This window comes from Periophthalmus magnuspinnatus, chromosome 7 (genome assembly GCF_009829125.3).
Source record: "Periophthalmus magnuspinnatus isolate fPerMag1 chromosome 7, fPerMag1.2.pri, whole genome shotgun sequence".
Classification (NCBI taxonomy): Eukaryota; Metazoa; Chordata; class Actinopteri; order Gobiiformes; family Gobiidae; genus Periophthalmus; species Periophthalmus magnuspinnatus.
In genome coordinates this window covers 13,576,496-13,600,189 of record NC_047132.1, presented here as the reverse complement: position 1 = coordinate 13,600,189, position 23,694 = coordinate 13,576,496, and the positions used below count along the sequence as shown (strand labels likewise).

At 45.6% G+C, this 23,694-nt stretch overlaps 2 protein-coding genes across 2 annotated transcripts in view; one reads left to right on the top strand and one right to left on the bottom strand.

Annotated features, from left to right (window-relative positions):
• The window catches only part of LOC117373688 (troponin C, skeletal muscle), a 277,430-nt gene that overhangs the window by 74,373 nt on the left and 179,363 nt on the right, over nt 1-23,694 (bottom strand). The window lies entirely within an intron of this gene.
• lamb2l (laminin, beta 2-like) overlaps nt 1-23,694 on the top strand; it is a 46,090-nt gene that overhangs the window by 6,523 nt on the left and 15,873 nt on the right. The window contains exons 2-18 of the mRNA XM_033969799.2: nt 1,897-1,968; nt 6,377-6,546; nt 11,829-11,961; nt 12,117-12,190; nt 14,045-14,233; nt 15,612-15,675; nt 16,498-16,700; nt 16,859-16,979; nt 17,400-17,588; nt 18,079-18,258; nt 18,414-18,526; nt 18,972-19,051; nt 19,487-19,643; nt 19,803-19,943; nt 20,086-20,247; nt 20,601-20,722; nt 22,463-22,583. Coding sequence (XP_033825690.1) covers nt 1,920-1,968; nt 6,377-6,546; nt 11,829-11,961; nt 12,117-12,190; nt 14,045-14,233; nt 15,612-15,675; nt 16,498-16,700; nt 16,859-16,979; nt 17,400-17,588; nt 18,079-18,258; nt 18,414-18,526; nt 18,972-19,051; nt 19,487-19,643; nt 19,803-19,943; nt 20,086-20,247; nt 20,601-20,722; nt 22,463-22,583 — 2,268 coding nt within the window. The 5' untranslated portion in view covers nt 1,897-1,919. The remainder of the gene's footprint in view (nt 1-1,896; nt 1,969-6,376; nt 6,547-11,828; nt 11,962-12,116; nt 12,191-14,044; nt 14,234-15,611; nt 15,676-16,497; nt 16,701-16,858; nt 16,980-17,399; nt 17,589-18,078; nt 18,259-18,413; nt 18,527-18,971; nt 19,052-19,486; nt 19,644-19,802; nt 19,944-20,085; nt 20,248-20,600; nt 20,723-22,462; nt 22,584-23,694) is intronic.

The following is a 23,694-nucleotide window of genomic DNA, read 5'->3' as shown; positions in this document are numbered from 1 at the left end:
ATTGAGCCTGAACACGCTCTAACATGTGCAAGCACGCAGCAAAATACACACACGTGCACGCAGCAAAATACACACACGTGCACGCAGCAAAATACACACACGTGCACGCAGCAAAATACACACACGTGCACGCAGCAAAATTCACACACGTGCACGCAGCAACGTACACACACGTGCACGCAGCAACGTACACACACGTGCACGCAGCAAAATACACACACGTGCACGCAGCAAAATACACACACGTGCACGCAGCAAAATACACACACGTGCACGCAGCAAAATACACACACGTGCACGCAGCAAAATACACACACGTGCACGCAGCAAAATACACACACGTGCACGCAGCAAAATACACACACGTGCACGCAGCAACGTACACACACGTGCACGCAGCAACGTACACACACGTGCACGCAGCACCGGACACACACGTGCACGCAGCAAAATACACACACGTGCACGCAGCAAAATACACACACGTGCACGCAGCAAAGTACACACACGTGCACGCAGCAACGTACACACACGTGCACGCAGCAACATACATACATGCACGTCGCGCACACCGCAACGTACACACGCGTGCACGCTACACACGTGCACGCCGCGTACACGTTGCAACGTACACACGTACACGTCCACGCAGCAACGTACACACACTTGCACAGAACTACACGCGTGTGCACGCCCCACACACGTGCACGCAGCAACATACATACGTGCACGCTACATACACACATGTGCACGACTCGCACACGTGCACGCAGCAACATACATACGTGCACGCTACATACACACATGTGCACGACTCGCACACGTGTACACAGCAACGTACATACACGTGCGCGTCCCACTCACGTGCACGCAGCAACGTACACACACTGCTCGCCACACACGTGCACGCCCTGCACACCTGTACGTCCCACACACGTGCACGCCCCGCACACATATACGCAACAACGTACACACGTGCGCGCAGCAACGTACATACGTGCACGCCCTGCACACGTACACGCAGCAACATACATACGTGCAAGCCCCACATGTGCACGCAACAGTGTACACGCACGTGCACGCCCCACACTTGCAGCAAAGTACACGTATGTGCACAGGCCTCACACACGGACACACTCCATACACACATGTGCACAACCTAAACTGTTCCCCATGCACAAAACCTCACGTGCACAGAACCTCACCTCCAAAGACCCCACACATGCACAGACCTCACGTGCACGCTCACAGACAGAGTTCTGATTCTGCTCCACACAGAGTTAAATTACTTGTTTATTTGCATGTTCTGTGTCATTGTAGCGACAGGTTTGAACTGTTCACGTTTATCTGACTCAGGTCAAAGAGAGCTGAGCAGCAGGAAGTGTCACTATTACAGGGTCAAAGGGCCACCAAAGAAAACACTGTGTGTGTGTGTGTGATGTGTGTGTGGGGGTGGGGGTGTGTGGGTGTGATGTGTGAGTGTATATGTGTGTCTGCATCAGGATTCTCAAGTTGCTGTGTACAGTTTTGTATCATGTTTATGTATATTTATGGAGAATTGTCTTGTGGGAGCATGAGTGTAGGCTTGTGGGCGGAGCCTCGTACAGGCTCGTACTGCTAACTGTAAGGAGGGTCTGAATAGGGCCTGGGAGAGATCTCTAGATTACTCAAACATGGATGACATCTAAAACCTCTTCATGTTTTTGAGGGAATAGGGTGGGACATGGGACAAAGATTTAAAAAGTTGATTCTGCAGAATACCTCCTCTTTAATGCCCCAGAGAAGTAAAACACATCCTCTTTAAATGTACTGTTGAACTGTGTGTGACGCAGGATAAACTCTTTTGCTTTAACAGATGTTTAGTTGAAATTCTTTCTGTGTTTTTGTTATTTTCAGCTCATCATCATCTCGTCTGGATCATGTTCCTCAGTCTCTTCCTCAGCTTTCTCCTCAGCCTCCTCTTTTTGGGTGAGTCAAGGTTTAACCTCATTTAAACACATTTGAGCTGCAGGCTGAGCCCTGTCTAACGGTCAGATATACCGTATTTTCCGCACTATAAGGCGCACCTAAAAGCCTTTAATTTTCTCAAAAACCCACAGTGCGCCTTATAATCCGATGCGCCTTATATATGGATCAATATTGGTCAATTATGACACCCGTAGTCAGGAGGCGTCGCTGAAGTAATAGCGGTAATAACCCTTTAAGGACTGAGCACACTGTGGGCCAGTATAACTCACCTAGACCTAGACTTTTATTATTTTTTAGCCATTAAAATCATGTTAAACAAAGTATCAGCATTTGCTGCATTTTTTCCACACAACTACTTCTATTTTACACATCCATCCGTATTTTTTCTTTTACGCGTCGAATAAATGACTGGGAAAATCCCTGCAGCCCCGCGCTCTCATTCAACACCTTCAGGACAACAGAGGCAGATTTACCGTAATGATGGTAAAATATTTAGATAGCCCCATGTCTCCGCTTTGAGACGCCGTTTGAATTTACATGAGAGCACGACTGGGCGCGGAGTTACGCTGCTGGAAAGTCCACAACCGCGAGTCTAACGGCGACGATAGGATCCGACGCTATATAACGGGGAGACGGGGAGACAGCGCAGGGCGACATACGCCACAATCTGCCAATGGATCGCGGATGCCTGGGCTGATACATCAGTCTCAACTGTGGTCCGAGTTTCACGAAGGCAGGAATTGTCACTGAATTGTTAAGACAACAGCAGCGACACGGATAATGGCGATTTTGACGAGACGGAATCGGGCACTTTGAATGAGCTCGACCAACTGTTCAACTCAGACACTGAAGAGGAAGAACTCGACAGATTCGTGAATGAGGAATGAACTGAAAAAGTGAGGCTTTACGTGTTTCTTTCACGTGTTTACAACTAAACAAGGCTGGGAGATATTGTGAATATGGACATTAACGTTTGAACAATGTTGAGTTATTGTTATTGCGTTGCACTATTTCGAGAGTTACTATATTGTGAATGCATTAACTTGTTTTGTGAGTTTGACTGACTTATCTGACTGTTTTGTTGACGTTCCCTTTAGCGCCGCTCCATCTCGTGGATGCGTAACACAACCCCAGCTACTACAGTAGTTTATATTATATGCGCCTTATAATGCGGTGCACCCTATATATGAAATTTGTTTTAAAATAGGCCATTCATTGAAGGTGCGCCTTATATTCCGATGCGCCTTATAGTGGGAAAATACGGTAAGCGTTCTGTATTTAAAAAGTATGTTTTTAATACTACTGTTTTCACTGTAAGGTTAAAGGTCAACATGACTCTGACCTCTGACGTCTGTTACAATGTTGTTTCCTCATCCCAAACAGACCTGGAGTTGTGTTTTGTTTCATTCACACGTTTAACACAAACCCTGTATATTTATGCTGAGTTTTTCTCTCAAACTGAAAACGATCCGTTCGACCTTGTGATGTCATGTGGTAATACAGGAAGTGCTCCACTGTGTTTTTAAACTCCACACACCTTCACTAGAATCATATGGATCATTTCAGCCCTGGATTTGCCAATCTCTGCTGAAGTAAAGGTAAAAGGTTAACTTGGCTGTTAACTTGGAAAAACTACCATTTCATGACATCACAAAGTGGAACAGAGCATTTTGAGCTTTGGAGATGTTACAGACAAATAATAAAATGTTACTCAGACATTTGTGAATGAAACAAAACACAACTCCAGGTCTGTTTTTGAGGAGGTCATTAAACATGGAGCTCACAGAGATTTTAAAAGTGAAACTAGAATGTCTCTTTGTCCTGGTGTAGAATCCAGGGCATCTGAGGAATGTGGAGGAATGAGACTCCAAAGAAAAGAGCGAAAAATAGGGAGAGAGAGCGTGACAAAGAGAGACGGGACAGAGAGAGAGAGAAGAGAGAGAGAAAGAGTGACAAAGAGAGACAGGATAGAGAAGAGAGAGAGAAAGAGTGACAAAGAGAGACAGGATAGAGAGAGGGAGGAGAAGACGGGGGGAAGAGGGAGGAAGGAACGGGGGAAGAGAGAGAGGAGGAGAGAGAGAAAGGAGAGGGAGGTAAAGAGGGAGAGAAAAAGAGAGAGACAGAGTGAGAGGGAAGAGAGGGAGGGAAAGAGTGACAAAGAGAGAGGGAGAGAGATAAACATGAAGGGGGGGGTGTTATAGCAGGAGAGGCGGAGGTAAACATGGTTAGAGAGAGAAAAGGGACAAAAGACAGAGAGAAAAGGAAGAGAGAAGGAAGAGAGAAGGGTGGAGAGAAGCAAAAGAGATTGGATGGGTGATGGAGTGAAAAGAGAGAAAGAGGGAGAACGGGGAAAGAGAGAGAGAGATAGACAGGGGGATGGAGAGGAGAGAAGAGAGTTGCCTTCCCCATGTGTCAGATGCCCTCCCTGTGTGTGTCAGATGCCCTCCCCATGTGTCAGATGCCCTCCCTGTGTGTGTGTCAGATGTCCTCCCTGTGAGTGTGTCAGATGCCCTCCCTGTGTGTCAGATGCCCTCCCTGTGTGTGTCAGATGCCCTCCCCGTGTGTCAGATGCCCTCCCCGTGTGTCAGATGCCCTCCCTGTGTGTCGGATGCCCTTGTTCCTGCATATATGAGCTGCATGAGTCACAGCCTCGGTCACTGGGTCACATGGGGTTAATGTTTAAACTCATTCATAAAAACATGCTTGAGCAGCTCAGGTACAGACAGAAATACACAAGGAGGGAAAGAGCTAAAGAAGAAGGGAGGAGGGAGAGAGAGAGAGAAGAATGAAGGAGGGAGAGAAAGAGAGAAAGAAGAAGGGAAGAGGGAGGAGGGAGAGAGAACAGGTACAGCCATGAAATACACAAGGACAGAGAGAAAGACGAAGGGAAGGAGAGTGGGTGTGTGGGATATATTGAGAGAAGGAGGGAGAGGATGTGAGCTGTTCATACGCTGAGCCTCTTGTGTAAATGTATTTATGTGAATTCTTATGTTATCTCTCTCTCCCTCTGTTCCCTCCCTCTCTCTGTCCTCTTTCTTTGTCTTTCTCTCTCTCTCCCTCTGCTCCTTCGCTCCATTTCTGTCCTTTCTCTCTCTCTCTCTCTCTCTCTCTCTCTCTCTCTCTCCCTCCCTCTGCTCCCTCCCTCTCTCCCTCTCCATGTCCTCTTTCACTCTTTCTTTCTCTCGCTCTCTTTTTCTCTTCTCCCTCTGCTTCCCCTCTCCCTCTCTATGTTTTCTATCTCTCTCGCTTTCTCCCTTATCAGACTTTTCTTTGAGCTGCTCCAGTAACAAAACAAACAGAAACACTCAATATTCATAGATCAGTATTTTATTTAAAAAAGAAATGCTCAGAGGAGACAGGGCATCTGACACAGAGTGTAGAATAGACATTAGATGCAAACACAACGGTGCTTGTCTCCATGGAGATGACTTTAATGCCAATTGGAGGAACATTCCAGACTAAACAAAAGCATCTCCATGGAGATGAGTAGGTGATGACATCATGTCTACAGGTCATATTTACACTGGAACATTCATAAAGACGAGTGTGAGGAGTGAGGACAGGAGTGTAACACCTGGAGGGAGGAGGAGAGAGGAGAAGGGGAGAGGAGGAGGAGGGAGAGAAGGAGAAAGAGGAGAAGAGAGGAGGAGAGGAGGTGGAAGAGGAGGAGAGAGAGAGAGAGAGAGAGGAGGAGGAGAGAGAGGAGGAGGAGAGAGAGGAGGAGAAGGCGGGGCTTCTTTTGACTGGTCCTCAAAATGTCGCCTCTAAACTGGAGCTCAAACCTGTGCATACCTCTGTTTCTTTTACCTGTTTCTTTCACCTCTGTTTGTTTCCTCACATTCCGTTCTGTTCATACGTGTGCTCTGTCTGAACACGTTTAAAACAAAAAGGACGGTGATGTCAACATCGCTCACCGCAGCAGACGCAATGTTTGTCCTCCATTTTGACACGTTTAAAGAGACATTGTCTTTGTCCTGTGTTATTTCTGCTCATGAAAAAAATTGAGAGGTTGTAGATGTCGTCATGCATCTTTGAGCAATCTAGAGATCTTTATTCAAACCCTCCTCCTACAGTTAGCAGTACCAGCCTGTTTGAGGCTCCACCCACAAGCCTACGTCACCCATGCTCCCACACGACAATTCTCCATAAATATACAAAAACATGATACAAAACTGTACACAGGGGTGTGACTTAGCACACAGAGCAGAGGAGGGAGGGGTGTCTCCATCCTATACTAAATTTAACATTTCTACTTCCACTTCAACACTAATTTGAATCTGAGAGACTGTAATCTGAATTTTAAACTAATCCAACAATCCCATGTATTTCAGAACATGTTTGTACTGTCTAGGGCACACGGAGGGCATCTGACACACTGGTAGGGCATCTGACTGTCTCTCTCTTTCAGGTGTGGGCGTCGCTGCTAAGGATTGGCCCTCGGCTCCACACGGCTGCACAGATGGCAGCTGTTACCCGGCCACAGGGAACCTTCTGATTGGTCGAGCGGTGAACCTAAGCTCCTCCTCCACCTGCGGCCTGCACTACCCTGAGCAGTACTGCATCGTGAGCCACCTGCAGGTTCGAACACGCTACTGCACATGGCTGACCACACACGGGCGAGGTCAGAGGAGGCAGAGGAGGCAGAGGAGTCAGAGGAGTCAGAGGAGTCAGAGGAGGCAGAGGAGGCAGAGGAGAGGAGGCAGGAGTTAGAGGAGTCAGAATATTGCACACACTCTACACCTCTGTAAACAGTCACACAAACACATGCACAGATAAGGAGGGGTCTTGCCCAAGGACGCAATGGCAGCCTGGGAATTGAACCTTCAAACATGACACAGTGTGAGCCCATGTGTTTGCTCAGCCGCTCCCGTCACTGATCGCTCTGTACCTGCCCTGAGACAACACGAGGACACAGGCCACGAGATGTATGAAAACCAACCTGTGTGTGTGTTTACACTAAAGTCTTAACTCCGCCTTGTTCCTCAAACTGTTGTGTTCAGATCTTTATCCATGTTCTAATTGTTTCTTCTCATTGAGCCTCTGAAGTTGTATTTGGAGTAATTCATGTTTGAGTAATCTTTAATCGACTGTTTTAAGACACCATTTTGTACACCACCACAGTGACATATGCCCTTCCTTCTCCTGTTTCATTTTCTTAATCGGTGATACTCGTAGGATTCGACAGTTTTGCAGAGTCATTTTGGTGCAAATGAAAAAAATGTGCTGCTCTAGTGTGATGTGCAGCTGTCCATAGGGGGCGGCGACAGCATGCAGCGCTTTGTTGTGATGACGTTTACAGCAACGTTGGCTCCCATTGGGCTTGTTTCTTTTATTAAGTCATTTTAGATGAATATAGTGATTTAAAATGTGTAAATTATATCATAATGATCCACAGTGTCAGAGGTGAGAACTATAGAGAAACAAGCGCAATATGGAGGATTTATGTCTGAACATGATCATTAATCTCCCTCTGAGCTCCTCCTCCTGTGGCATCTTTTGGCTTGACATCAAGCCCCTCCCCTCTGAACGTTTAACAGTGAAATATAAACATGTCTCTGTCTCTGTGCGATGAACGAAAGACACTCGAACTTTGGCTTAAAGGTCTTGTGTTGTGTTTTGTTTCCAAATGATTCTAGTGAAATTGTATGGAGTTTAAAAACACAGTGGAGCACGTCCTGTATTACCACATGACATCACAAGGTGGAACAGAGTGTTTTCAGTTTGACAGAAGAACTCAGCCTAAATAGACAGGGTTTGTGTGTTAAACATGTTTGAATGGGACTTTTAAATGAAGGTGAAGCCGTAACCTGTAATGGCTAATATTAAAACTGCCCTGTCACTTTTCTGGTGTGGGTCTGTCCCCTGTTTGCCTTTGTGCTCATATTTTTGCTTTGCCAGGAATATTCCACAGTACTGCATTTAATTAATATTCATTGTGAGTGGGCTTGCCTCTCCGCAGACCTGCTTTGTTACTTGGTCTGGTGCCTAAGTCTATTTGGAACTTTTACAGGCACAGCAGTGACATCTCCATGGAGACAGATCGGTGACAGAGTGGAGCGTTAGTCTGATCCTGGGCTCAATTTGTGTTTGACACTTTAAGTCAGAGTTTCCTGAGCCTGAGGCAGACGTTTGTTTTAGTGTTTTTCTCTGACACGGATCTGCCCTGGATCAACACACTTCATACATGTTTGGCCCCGATCCCTGAGTTTACACACGGGACCTGCCCTAACCTGCCCCAATTTTCTCCAACCAGCCCCAACCAGCCCCATCCTGCCTCCTCTGCCCAACCTGCTCGATCTACCCGACCTGCCCCAACCTACCCCTACCAGCTTCTACCTGCCCCCTCACCTGCCCCCTGCACCCAACCTGTCCCTCTATCTACCATCCTCCTCATCCCGACCTGCCACTTTGCCCAACCTGCCCCCTCTGCTCTGGGGCAGAATCCTCCATAAAGTGTGACAAATGCCCCTCCTTTTCTGGGACTGTCTAATCACAGCCTCTTTGTCCCATGTTCTAATGCTGTGCCCTCAATAACATGAAGAGGTTTTGGATGTCATCCATGTTTGAGCAATCTAGAGATCTCTCCTGGGCCCTATTCAAACCCTCCTTACGGTTAGCAGTACGAGCCTGTACGAGGCTCCACCCACAAGCCTTCATCACCCATGCTCCCACATGATAATTCCCCATAAATATACAAAAACATGATACAAAACATGATACAAAAACATGATACAAAACATGATACAAAAACATGATACAAAACTACTGCACATCACATCAGGTTTTGTTCATTATTCATCAAACCTGATGTGATGTGCAGTAGTTTCATTATTGCGATGCAGCTGATTGTGTTGTGATAGCGCTCTGAAAGGAGAGTGACTTAGCACAGAGAGCAAAGGGAGGGGAGACTCAAAGCATCAAAAATGTGAAAAGTGAAACTTATAAAACATTACATTGTTTTGGGCAAATATAGGATTTTCAAAACAACATATTAAGATCATCATCTTACTTTTTACTATGTATTATAGTTACTACCCCATAGAAGTAAATATCCCCTCTTTAATACCCCATTGAAGTAAAATACCCCCCTGTCCGCACTTGTCACTTTGCACCTGTCACTCAAAGAGGAGGCAGACATGATGAAGGATTCTGCCCCAGGTGACAGGTACGGACAGGTGAGGCCGGATGCTGTAGAGGAAAAGGCCAAAGTGGAGGTGTCAGTACAGGAGTCAGAATAAATCAGGCTGAGAGCATTTGACAGGCTAACGTCTGTGTTTAAAACCACACTCGTATATTATCTTATTTTCCTCTTCAACAGAGCCTTCTCTGGGATCTGTGGCACACTGGGAGGGCATCTGACAGACAGGCAGAGCATCTGACACACAGAGGAGGGCACCTGGCAGACATGGAGGGCATTGAAGGGCATTTGACAGACAGGGAGGGCATCTGACACACAGGGACAGTTCAGAACATGTAGACGTCTAAACTACAGGATGAGCTCGCTCCATGTCTGGACCAAGGCTGTTAATTGTAGCTTTTCACTTAATGCCCTAGTCTGGAACATTCCAGGCAAAGCTTTCACATCTCCATAGAGATGAGCCCCTGATCTCTCATGGAGTCTGGTTTAGTCTAGTTTAGTTTTGTGGTTTGTCCAAACCAGTTTCACTTTTCAAACGTCTTTTACTCTGAGCCTCAAGTCAGACTGAACCTGCAGCACACTGGGAGGGCATCTGACACACTGGGAGGGCATCTGACACACTGGGAGGGCATCTGACGCACAGGGAGGGCATCTGACACACAGGGAGGACATCTGACGCACAGGGAGGGCATCCGACGCACAGGGAGGGCATCTGACACACAGGGAGGGCATCTGACACACAGAGAGGGCATCTGGGAGGATTTTCCTCTGTTCCTCAGATTTTGTGTGTGTGATGTCTGTTTTACACATTTATCTGGAAAAACTCTTGACATCACGACAAACACTGGAATGTGATTGGTCGAAACGCCGAAACTAGCTGAAATCAAACTTTAGTTGAATCCAGACAAACTAAACGGTCTGTACTGACGCCAGGCTGAGGTCTGTCTGCAACGCCATCTTTGTTTTCGTTTGTTTGGGCACTTCATCTTTGGCTTCGCGATAACATCAGTGCTGCTCTGTGATTGGTCCACACGTGTCAGTGCTGCTCTGTGATTGGTCCACACGTGTCAGTGCTGCTCTGTGATTGGTTGACTTGCCTTGTCTAGTGTTTCTGACAAGAGCAGCTCAGTGTGACATTTAATGAAACTCGGGTTCATGTTTTGTTTATTTAAAGTTTCAGTTTAAACAGTTTGGTCCAGAGTCACTCCTCTGACCTGATTCTGAACATCCTAATCACTCTCCAGGATGAGTTAAGCAGCACTCATAAATCTCAAAGGCCAGAGTTTTGCAGTGAAGCTAACAACAACTAGCATGCTAACAAGATCTGACAATAACACTGTTTATAATGAGACACAGACAGCACACGGGGACTCATTTTGCCCTGATGAGCTGCTTCTACGTCTGTCTCCGTGACTCAAGGCCTTTAATGACACAGAGATGAACCTGAACACGAGAGGGAAATGTTCCAGGTTGTAGCATTAGTCTCTGTGCTGATGTCATCTTTTATTAGGAGGACCTGGGGGTTGACACACAGGGTCCCCAGGCCATAGTTTGAACTCGCTCCACATAGACTCAAGCCCCGCCCCCACAGGCCTCCTCAGGCTCCGCCCCCTCCAGCACCTCTTTCATTTGGAGTTTTTAATGACGTGTTGCTAATCACCACAGCAACAGCTTCATTAAGAACGTTGACCTGGAATTCAGCATTCTCTCAGCCAATTACGACTCCTCTCTTCCTCCTCTTCTCTTTGTTTTTTAGCCCCCTTTCTCACCTCCCCTTCTCTCTCCCACACTTTTTTCTCTCTCTTTCTCCTCCTTGCCCTCTCCTCTCCCACTCATCGCTGTCTTTCCCTTTCTTTTCCACTCCTCTCTTTGTTTCTCTCTTCCTATCTGTCCCTCTCCTTTATTTCTCCCTCTCTCTTTCTCTCCTCTCTCTCTCTTGCTCTCTCTCCTTCTCTCTCTCTCTCTCTCTCTCTCCCTTTCATCCTTTGTTTCTGGTGACCTAATTTCTTATCTGAACTTTAAACTAATCCAAGAATCCTGTGTATTTCAAAACATGTTTGTAGACCCATGGAGACACAGGGAGGGCATCTGACACACAGGGAGGGCATCTGACACACAGGGAGGGCATCTGACACACAGGGAGGGCATCTGACACACAGGGAGGGCATCTGACCCAGGTTTAGCTGCTTTTACATCTCATTGAGCTCGTTCACCTTGTGACATCCCTGTCGTGTTTTTTCTTCTTCTTATCTTTGGCCTTGGCTGTTCTGTTTCCCAGGACTCCTCAAGGCTACACACTTGCTCTCTCCCTCCTCCTCTCCCTCCTCTTCTCCTCCTCTCCTTTTTCCTCCTCCTCTTCTCCTCCTCCAGTGTCTTGCTTAAAGACACTTTACCTGGATTCTAACCCACATGAACTTTTCTACCTCACGTCTTTCTCGCTGACTATTCTCCAGTTTCTTTTTCTTATAAAAATAATCCTTCTTCTGATCCCGTTTCACTTCACACAGAAATAATTCATACTAAAAGTTTTATTGTGAGTTATACTGAGCAGACACCGGTCGAGGGATTTGAACCTCCAACTTTCATAATAACAACCTGTGTCTGGTTTGATGAATAATGAATAAAAACAAAGATAGAAATCAGTTGTACAGTTTTAATCTGACCTCTCCCTGACCTCTCACCTCTCCCTGACCTTTGACTGTGGCCTGTTCCTCTTCCTCAGGAGTCAGATAAGTGTTTTGAGTGTGACTCTCGCTCTCCGTACAACCCCAACAACAAACAGAGCCACCTCATCGAGAACGTCATCTACCTGATGGACCGCGAGGGAGAGCACACCTGGTGGCAGTCTGTTAACGGTGCGTTCAGGTCATGTGACACAAGCAGACATGCCCAGGTCATGTGACACAGACACTTTAAAAGTTCAGACTGAGTCCAAGTGTTTTTCCTATTGTTATTTTTTCATATGTGATTTGAATCATTTATTTACTGAACCATTTTGACATTTTCTCAGGTGAAGAAAATGTGAGCATCCGATTGAACCTAGAGGCAGAGTTCCACTTCACTCACCTCATCATCAAGTTTAAGGTGAGTCACAACAGTGTGATGGGACTGGACCAGAGTGAAACAGGTCAAATCCAGGACAGGTTTGAACCAGGACTGCTCGGGTGGTGCTGGTGTAGGTACATTATAGCGAGAACATGTGGTCACAGCAGAGCATAGACTCTATATGCAAATGGACATAGCTAATGCGCCTTGTTCTAAACAGGTGAGTGTGGGTGTAATTCAGCTCCATCGACTCCAAAACTGCTGCTGTCAGACTCATCATTCTGACCTTGAATTATTTGTATTAACCCGCTGTACATGATCCTGGGGTTTTTATTTCACTATTTTGTCCTGAAATCAAGAGATGAACATTAATAACAGACCAGTCAGGCACTTTCTTTCCCCAAGTACAATCTGTTAGCAAAAGTTTGATTGACAGTGTTGCTAAATACCCCTGCCAAACCAGCGGTGCCATAAGGGACGTGTAGGGACGCTCCAGATTAGCCGCTCTAACTACTAGCCTCAATGAGTTTCATTTGGAGCTGATCACTGTGGGTGACGTCACACTCTGTGGTCACACCTCAGGTAAACCCGCTCTGACTCTGCAGTGTCGGCTGGACCGGGAGCATTCTGAGTGAGGCGAGTGTGCATGTGCCTCTTTGAGCCGTGCTCGTGGGTTCGTGAGCGTGCACGTGGGTTCATGAGCGTGCACGTGCCCTTATCCGTGTGCCGGGCTCAGACACGTCTTTGCATTCTTTCCTCATTGTGCGGTTTGTTGTGAAAATCCGTGGAACGTTCCAGGGACATAAATCTGCATTTCACCTGACAGCTCCAAATCAGAGGGACCCCGAGATACCCATAATGCATCTGCTCTCATTAAAATGATCTCATTAAAGTGTAGCCATTAATCTGCTTTCTGACAGGTCTAAAAATGTTTATGTAATTATCCCTCATCTGCCTCAAAAACAGACCTGGAGTTGTGTTTTGTTTCATTCACATATGTTTGAGTAACACTTTATTATTAGTCTGTTACATCTCCAAAGCTTAACATGCTCTGTTCCACCTTGTGATGTCATGAAGCGTAGTATTTTAGTATTTTACCTTTAGTTCAGTAGAGATTGGCAATTCCAGGGCTGAAATGATCTAAATGATTTTAGTGAAGGTGTGTGTAGTTTAAAAACACAGTGGAGCACTTCCTGTATTACCACGTGACATGCCAAGGTGGAACAGAGTGTTTTCAGTGTATTAAATGTGTTTGTGAGCATGCTCTTTACTTGAGCTCGTTAAATCCATGTCTCATTACATCTAAAAACATGTTGATTTTATGAGCTCATCTGTGAGTCAGGACTTTAAAACACGACTGAGACAGACGAGGAAACTGCTTTGGCAGAAGCATGTGTAACTGTAAAGGGACAACAGCCACCTGCAGCTTTAGACCTGGTCTAGTCCTGATCTAGTCCAGGTTTAGACCCGGTCTGGTCCTGATCTAGTCCAGGTTTAGTCCTGGTCTAGTCAAACTTTGGTCCTGGTCTAGACCTGATCTAGTCCTGGTCTAGTTCTGGGTTAGTCCTGGTTTTGTCCTGGTTTAGTCCTGACTCACACCTGGTTTAGCCCTGGTCTAGTCCTGGTTTAGTCCTGGACTAAACCAGTCCTGGACTAGTTCTGGCTTAGTCCTGGTCTAGACCTGTTTTAGTCTTGGATTTAGTCCTGGTTTTGTCCTGGTCTAGTACTAGTTCAGCCCTGGTTTATTCCTGGTTTAGTCCTGGCTCAGACCTGGTTTTGTCCTGGTTTAGTCTTGGTCTAGTCCTGGTTTAGTTCTGGTTTAGTCTTGGTTTAGTCCTAGTATAGACCTGGTTTATTCCTGGTTTACTCCTGGTTTAATCCCTCTTTTCTCAGACGTTCCGGCCCGCTGCAATGATCATCGAGCGTTCCGCAGACTTTGGTCGGACTTGGAGGCCGTATCGATACTTCGCTCAGAACTGCTCCAGGATCTTCCCTCTGGTGCCCTCTGGTGGCCTAAGGCACATTAATGACGTGATCTGTGAGGAGCGATACTCGGACATCGAACCCTCGACCGATGGAGAGGTGGGGTCAGGGGTCAAGAGGACACATGGGGTCAGGATCTGACCCCATGTGTCAGAGCGGCTCCTTCAAAACAAACCATCAGATGTGCTGTTTAAAGCTACAGTGTGCAACTTTCTGAAGGCAGTACATCATAGGATATTATAGGCAAACAGGATTTCCACGGAAACCAGCAGGAGGCCAAATAGGAGTCAGGTTTGTGGAGATGCGAGCCCGCTCACAGTCAGGACACATGTTTTTCAGTGCAATAAAAACAAAATGAAAATAGCTTTTATTTTTGTAGATTTTTTGGCTCAAAATGTCACATACTGTGGCTTTAAAGGTGCATTGTGTAACTTTCCTGATGGTATGTTCACCACTGTTTCCATGGAGATGTGATTAGTTTGCCTGTAATATTCTCCAGTCACATTAAACATGTGTTTTAAGGCTAAAATACCTTGAAACCCTTCTCCATGTGCCCAGTGAGCCAGCGTCTTATCGGCTCAGTATTTACTTTTACTTTGTTTTGGCTCAAGCATCTCTGTTTTCACTGATTACAACAAAGATGTCGGAGTTTGCTCCTAACATTTGAGTTATGAGAATGAGACTTGAGCTGTGAGATACGTCAGTGGAGACCACAGAACATGGACAAGAGCTTTAGTCCATGTTCCAATGCTGTTCCCTCTTAAAAACAGACCTGGAGTTGTGTTTTGTTTCATTCACACATGTTTGAGTAACACTTTATTATTAGTCTGTTACATCTACAAAGCTCAAAATGCTCTGCTCCACCTTGTGATGTCATGAAGCGTGATAGTGGAGCATTTCCTGTATTACCACATAACATTAGAGTGGTGGGTCCATATTCCTCTATTCTCTGATCTATTCTAATGTTTCCTCATCACAAACAGACCTGGAGTTGTGTTTTGTTTCATTCACATATTTAACACACAATCCCTGCATATGTAGACCGAGTTCTTCTCTCAAACTGAAAACATTCTGTTCCACCTTGTGATGTCATGTGGTAATACAGGAAGTGCTCCACTGTGTTTTTAAACTCCATACACCTTCACTAGAATCATTTGGATCATTTCAGACCTGGACTTGCCAAACTCTACTGAACTAAAGGTAAAAGGAGCTGTTAACTTGAAAACTACCACTTCATGACATCACAAGGTGGAACAGAGCATTTTGAGCTTTGGAGATGTAGACAGACTAATAATAAAGTGTGACTCAAACATGTGAATGAAACAAAACACAACTCCAGGTCTGTTTTTGAGGAACAGCATTATAACACAGATCATAACAGTGTAATATGGGCCCTTTAACACATGTGCCCCCTGGTGTATTTACTGCACAATTACAGATGTTCATTAATATTGTTCCTCATGTTTGTCCTTTATAGGTCATTTACAAAGTCCTAGATCCAGCCATCCACGTGAAGGACCCGTACAGCCTCGACATCCAGGGTCTGCACCAGTCACTTTCACTTTTATTTCATTATGTTTCAGTTTTTGTTTTTTAAAATTTACATTTTACATTAAAAAGACACTGTTGAATCTCTACAGTTTAAACTGAGCTGGAGGTTAGAGATCAGAGAGGTGGCATTTGTGTAACTGTCAGATCCAAATGTTTGACCTGGTTTATGTTAATATCTCTGTAATCACTGGGCCTGTCCACATGAAACTGAAACTGGCACAAAGTTCAGCATCTTCTGTCAGTTTAAATAAACAAAAGTCACGTGATTTTCTCATAGTATCTTCATAAGTGAGAGTTGTCAGGACTTTGACCTCAGGTTTCTCTGGACATTTCTTCAAATTTAAGGCCCATTAAATATTAAATATTAAAATTCAGTTCATGTTAAAGAACTTTTTTGTCCCCAATTCATTTTTGGTCCCTACAGTGGAACACTAGGGACCCTCAGGACATAAATACTCACTCACAAAAACAACTGTAAATCATCATAGACTGATTTCGAATGATAGATATTTTCAGACTTTTTTCTTGACTAAATCCAAAGAACTGTCTCTGCTCTAATAAATATATCATTATATCTTTACATTTGAAAGCCAAGTTTTAACACCGGCAGTTCAGGGATTAGTATAAAAATTATCTCTAAAATTGGAGCCAAGTTATAATGGGGAAGAATTTTATATGTCCCAGGAAGACTCAACTTTTCTAAAAGTTTGTGCATTTTTAGTTTTTGTGAAGCATCAGATCATAAAAAGTCCAAGGTCTGTCTCTGCTCTCATCATAATTTCTTGACTTTCTCTGTTATTCTGTCGTTCCAGAGCTGTTGCGCATCACAAATCTTCGCATAAATCTGACGAAGCTGAACACTCTGGGGGACGACCTGCTGGACCGGCGCTCCGATGTTTTACAGAAGTATTACTACGCCATAAAAGAGCTGGTCGTACGAGGGAGCTGCTTCTGCTACGGCCATGCCTCCGAGTGCGCCCCTGTGCCCGGGGTCAGCGCCAGGGAGGGCGGCATGGTGAGGGAGGGCATCTGACACAATCTGACACACACAGGGAGGGTGGCATTACTTACAAACTTACAATTTATGAGATAAGTAACTTATCTCATAAATGTTTCTCTCACATCCATAGCGTTTGGGGAGGGCATCTGACACACTCCACATGTCTCTTTCAGATCCACGGTCGGTGCGTTTGCAAACACAACACTGAGGGACTGAACTGTGAGCGCTGCAAAGACTTCCACCACGACCTGCCATGGAGCCCGGCTGAGGTGGAGGACTCGCACGCGTGTAGAGGTGTGAGACATGCCCCTAACCATGCCCCTAACCACACCCACAAACACCTGTAAGACACGGCTACAGACACACCCACACAAGCATTTACCTCTGCCAACAAACAAGTAATATGCCCCCCTAAACCTGTAAGTTACACGCCCTCAGAGCTGAGAGACTAACTTAACTCGTCAATCAAACCTGTTGCCAATGCTAGCAGTGACCTTGGGGAAAGAAGATGCCTGATTGCAGCAGGTCAGCTACATCCAGAGACATGTCCAGGCCACGGGAGAGGCATGTCTATGACTCTGTGGATCTCTGTGGGGATGACCGCTGTTTGGATATATATGATCAAACACATCTCCATGGCTGAATTCTGTCCCTCCTCTCCCTTCTCTTTCTTCTGGCTCTGTGTCTCTAATCCTTTTGTCCATCTCTGTCCAGAGTGCGAGTGCCATGGCCACGCCTCCTCCTGTCACTTCGACATGGCGGTGTACTTGGCCACAGGAAACAGCAGTGGAGGAGTGTGTGACCTGTGCCTCCACAACACTATGGGGCGCCAGTGTGAGAGCTGCAGACCCTTCTACTACAAGGACCCCCAGAGAGACCTGAGGGACCCCCAAGTCTGCCAGCGTATGACTCTAACACTATTATTAATATATTTACACCTCAGGTACCCCCATGTCTGGCAGCGTACAACTCTATAACACTATTGTGATATAAAGAGGGAAGTGCTACAGCAATAGCACCCCCTCCCCTCACTGGGTGGGTTGCTGGGGAAGGCCGACCATTGCCGCTTGCAGCTTTATTATCACATTGTTATTATGACACAGACTGTCCTGTGTTTGTGTAAATATTTTTTCAGTTTAAAGGTTAAAAAGTCTGGAGGACTAAACACGTCCGTGAATGAGATTGAAGTTTAGTCTAAGTCAGAGTCAGGGTCAAACACTGACTGAAACTAGTATCAGAACTGTCACAAATGTCCTGACTAATGACCTTATATCTCCTCTCCCTCTCCTCCCTCTCCTCTCCCTCTCCTCCCTCTCTCCCCTCTCCTCCCTCTCCCTCTCTCCTCCCTCTCCTCTCCTCTCCCTCTCCTTTCTCTCTCCTCCCCGTCTTCCAGCCTGTGACTGTGACCCAGTCGGCTCTGTGGAGGGGGGAGTCTGTGACAGTCACACAGATCTGGACTCTGGTCAGATCTCGGGTCAGTGTCGGTGTAAAGTGAACGTCCGAGGCCTCAGGTGTGACGACTGTAAAGAAGGATACTACGGCCTGAGCCTGAGGGATCCCCAGGGCTGCCAGCGTGAGTTAGACGCTCTCCCATCACTCTATATGTCAGAGAGTGTGCCAGATGCCCTCCCTGTGTGTTTGATATCCTCCCTGTGTGTCAGATTGCCTCAGATGCCCTCCCTGATTATTTACTTATACTTTTTATGTATATCTTGTGTATATTTCCAGCGTGTAACTGCGACCCTCGGGGGATCGTCCTCATGGGGGCGCCGTGTGACCAGATCAGTGGAGACTGCTCCTGTAAACGCTATGTGACCGGACGCTACTGCAACCAGTGTCTGGTCAGAAACTCACATGGTTTTTTTACACGTTTATTTTTATTAACTGTCATGTGGGCCATACATACTAATATTTGTGTGTGTGATGATGTCGTCCTCCTCATATTTGTGTGTGTGATGATGTCGTCCTCCTCATATTTGTGTGTGAGATGATGTCGTCCTCCTCATATTCATGTGTGTGTGATGATGTCGTCCTCCTCATATTCATGTGTGTGTGATGATGTCGTTCTCCTCATATTTGTGTGTGTGTGTGATGATGTCGTTCTCCTCATATTCTTGTGTGTGTGTGATGATGTCGTTCTCCTCATATTCTTGTGTGTGTGTGATGATGTCGTTCTCCTCATATTCTTGTGTGTGTGTGTGAGATGATGTCGTCCTCCTCATATTCTTGTGTGCACATTCAGACTGAACCAAACACCTGTAAACATTTCATGTTGTCTTGGTGCAGCCTGAGTTCTGGGGCCTGAGTAACGACCTCGCCGGCTGTAGACCATGTGACTGCGACTTCGGGGGAGCGCTTAACAATCGGTACAACTTTTTTAATTATTAAAACACAAAGGTTTCACTAAGTTTCAAATATTTATTGATATAAATTCTACTGGATCTGGATTAAACCAGGTCTAAAATATAAACTATAAACCAGACATATTCAACCTTGGGGCCCCATCCCCACAGTCCAGATATTAGGGCTGGGTTAGGGCTAGTTTAGTCCTGGTTTGGTCCTGGTTTAGTCCTAGTTCAGAGTTGGTCTAGTCCACTCTTAGTTTAATAGTGGTTCAGAAGTGGACTGGCAATTTTGCAGAGCCTTTGTATTTTTTATTTTATTTTATTTTTTTTCACAAAAAAAAGAAATATAGCAGCTGTTCTACAGTTTGAGAAACCCTCCTGTCTACTCCCTCTCTCCCTCCTCTGTCTCCTTCCCCCTCTTTCTCCTCTGCCCCCCCCCCTTGCCCCCCCCGACAGCTGTATGATGGACAGTGGTCAGTGCACCTGCCGAGAGCACCTGATTGGTCGGCAGTGTTCAGATGTCCAGCCTGGATTCTTCTGCGCCGCACTGGATCATTACAAATATGAGGCCGAAGAGGCGACTGGACACTCCCCTAGCGACCCAGTACTCCCGGTGAGAAGGGAGGGCATCTGAAACAATGTGACACACAGGGAAGACATCTGACACAACCTGACACACGGGGAAGACATCTGACACAGTCTTACACACGTAGTAAAACTCTCCCTCCTTCTTTACTTCTCCCTCTTTCTCTGCCCCTCTCCGCCCCCTCAGGGTAAGCTCCGCCCCCAGGCTGACACAGACTGCGTACAGCACCTGAGTGAGCAGCTCCGTCGCCATCGGCGACATCGACGTTTAGAAAACCTGCAGCAGGACCGAGCTGCGCTCCGGAGAATACGACAACTACGCCAGACGGTAAGAGAAAGTAGTCCCATGAACTCACCACTACGCCACACGCTACAGGAGATAATACAGAAATATACACAGACCCTATAGACACACATATACTGTATATAAAGTAAAATCTCTGACCTGTGGCGGTCTCTGGTGCCCTCAGCCCGACGTGCGGCTCGTTCACAGAGAGCACTCCTCTAGTCTCCTGGTCACTTGGACCGGACCCGGTTTTGCTCGGGTCAAAGATGGCGCCGGCCTGGTTTTCAATGTGGACAACATTCCCCATGCCATGGAATATGACATCATGATCCGCTACGAGCCCGAGGTCAGTCTAGTCCTAGTTCAGTACTGGTTTAGCTCTGGTTTAGTTCTGGTCTAGTCCTAGTTTAGTCCTGGTTTAGTTCTGTCTGTTCTGTGTGTAGTCCAGAGAAGACTGGGAAGTGGTCGTCAGCGTGTGTGTATGTGTGTTTGTGTAAATGTGTGTGTGGGGGTGGGTCTGTATACGTGTGTGTGTGTTTATATATTTTCCTGTATGTTCTGTCTATAGTCAACAGAGGACTGGGAGGTGATCGTCAACATTTATGTTCATACGTGTGTGTTTGTATACATGTGTGTTTGTAGACGTGTGTGTGTTTACATGTGTGTGTGTTTGTATATATTTATATGTTTTGTATGTAGTCCACAGAGGACTGGGAGGCGGTCGTCAGCGTGTCATCGCTCCACCTGCCCTCTAGTCTGCGCTGTGGAAACCTGTTGCCCACAGAACAGCTATACACGGTGACACTGCCGCACCGCAGCAGGTCAGAGGTCGCTCACTTTCAATCACTTTACTACTATGGGCTATGTCTGAATGTCCACACTGATGATCAGAAAGTGTCATAGTTAAAGGTGCTAGTGTTAGCCGCCGTTAGCAGAGTGATCATTTCCACATCTCTGAATCTGAAACCTGACTCCAGGCCTTTACGTGAGCTCCATCTTTGTTAAATCTGCCGAGACTGTGGCACTTCAGCCTCACAGCGAGAGTGTCCCGGATTCGACTCCCCGTGCTGTGGTGGGGGTTTTTTTCAGTGTGGAGTTTGCATGTTCTTTTTTTTCAGATGGAGAAATCCTGTTTGAACACGTATGCTCTTTATTCTGACCAACCTTAATGTGAGCCACAGAACGCAACGATGGACAGATAAGAGAGAAACAGAGAGAGAGAGAGAGAGAGAAGGCCAGGAGAGAGGGAGAGAGAGAAAGACAGGAGAGAGGGCGAGAGACAGGAGAGGGACAGGAGAGAGGGAGAGAGAAGACTGCAGCTAGCGATGGACAGATAAGAGAAAAATGGAGAGAGAGGGAGGTATAGAGAGAGATGAGAGAGAAGAATGCAACCAGAGATAGACAGATAAGAGAGAAATGGAGAGAGGTATAGAGAAAAGGGGAGTATACGAGAAACAGAGGAAGAGGAGGATAGAGAGGGTTATAGGTGAGAGAGAGAAGACTACAACCAGTGACGGGCAGATACAAGAAAAACAGAGAGAGAAATGGAGATAGAGTGACAATAGAAAGAGAGAAAGTAGAGAGAGAGAGTGTGTGTGTGTTTGTGTATGTGCATGTGTGGAGACAATAGTAGAGAGAGGAGAGGAGTGAAAGAGAGGGATATATAGAGAGAGAGAGTGTGGAGGGGAGGAATGTGAGGATGACGGAGGAATGCGGCTCTTTTGTTCAGCAGAGGGAGAGAGAGATTAAATATTACCCACAGAAACATGAAACTCTAACACATCATCGCTTTTAGGTTTAAACTGACTTCAGCTTTGGACTTGGCAACCCAAACATGAGGCTCATTCTGCGTTCTGATTGGATAATTGTCTTGAACCAAAACAGCAAAATATAACAGAAATAAATTATGTCATGTTCAGTGTTTTTGTTATTAAGAATAAATCAGTATAAAACACAAAGGTCACAAAGAGGTCACATTTATGAAATTTAAAATATAAATCACATACAGCTCCTTTAAAGCTCCATATCACACAAACTGACCCCTGACTCCTGTGAGCTCCATGTTATAATGTTCCCTCCTCAAAAACAGACCTGGAGATGTGTTTTGTTTCATTCACACATGTTTGAGTAACACTTTATTATTAGTCTGTTACATCTCCAAAGCTTAAAATGCTCTGTTCCACCTTGTGATGTCATGAAGTGATAGTTTTCACGCTCCTTTCACCTTTTGTTCAGTAGAGATTGACAGTTCCATCTCTGAAATGATCCAAATGATTCTAGTGAAGGTGTGTGGAGTTTAAAAACACAGTGGAGCACTTCCTGTATTACCACATGACATCACAAGGTGGAACAGAGTGTTTGAGAGAAGAACTCAGTGTGTGTTAAACTTGTGTGAATGTGGAGATGTTTCACTGCGTGTTACTTAGTTTCAGTATTTGTAAAGATTTTGTGTCTAAAGCAGTTTTTTTTTTCCTGTTTTTCCATGTTTATTTCTTTTGCTTATTTGTTTATTTGTTTGCTTATTGATTTGTATGTTTATTAATTTGTTTATTTGTTTACAGATACGTTCAGATGCCTCGGGGCTTCTGCTTCGAGCCCAATAACAGATACGTTTTGTCGATTCGGTTCCAGAGACACGGCGTCACCTATAGACACCTGACGGCCTTCATCCTCATAGACTCGGTCCGTTTGCTTGTTCTGCCTGTGTCTGTGTGGAGTTTGCATGTTCCCTCTGTGTCTCTGCTGCTAAAAACAAAGGGGTTTGAGAAAAAGGATTATATTCTTGTTATTTTGGGGATTTGTTTGATCATACTGAAACTGCAGTTTGACCTTACATCTTGTTTGCCTCGTTTGAAGGTTTATATTGTTTATTTGACTTCACTTGATCTTCTAAATCCAATACAACAGTTCACATAAATATCCAGAGGTGTAGTAATCCAAACCATGTCCAAAAGTTCCCCAGAGTCAGGACTCCTCTCACAGCCTCTGTCTCCCTCTAGTGGAGGAGAAGAGTCACTACTTCAGTTTGTGTTTTACAAAATACTTATTGGTTAATGTTTCCTATTCATAGGTTACATTTTACAGACTTTTCTTGTTCAAAAGAATGTTGTTTTGTTTTGGTAATCACTATGGCAACAGTCCTAATTTTCATCATTGAAATAATAAAACCCCTGGACAGATCCTGTAGAGTTTAGGAATAACAGCAGTTTAGTTCAGATGCACCAAACTCTCATTATAATCTGATCTCTCTCATTATAATCTGATCTCTGGACCTTTATTATCTTTTAAATAGAACCAAACTACTTCACACAATCACATATAGGTCAGGCTGATCTGTTGTTTCATGAAAGAAGCCCTAAATTGCCATAAAGAACCAGACTTGGCAACCACGGTGAGAACCATGTGCAGACAGTTCGTTTTGTCCAGAGAGAGAGAGAGAGAGAGCGAGAAAGAGAGAGAGAGAGGGCTGTGCGGGGTGTGTGTTCATTCTGAAACATGCTCCTCGCTCAGGGTTATAAATCTGGAACAGGCCCTTTAAAGAGTTTACGTTTTTAATAATAATCGCAAACATTCTACATATAACATGTTTCTTCCCCCACTCTCACCTGTCTCACCTGTTTCTTCACCTGTCTCTCCTGTCTCTCCTGTCTCTCGCTCACCTGTCTCTCTCTCTCATCTGTCTCACCTATCCCTCTCTCACCTGTCTCCCTCTCTCCTGCCTCTCTCTTTCCTGTCTCTCTCTTACCTATTTCTCTCTCACCTATCTCTCTCTCACCTGTCTGATCCATCTCTT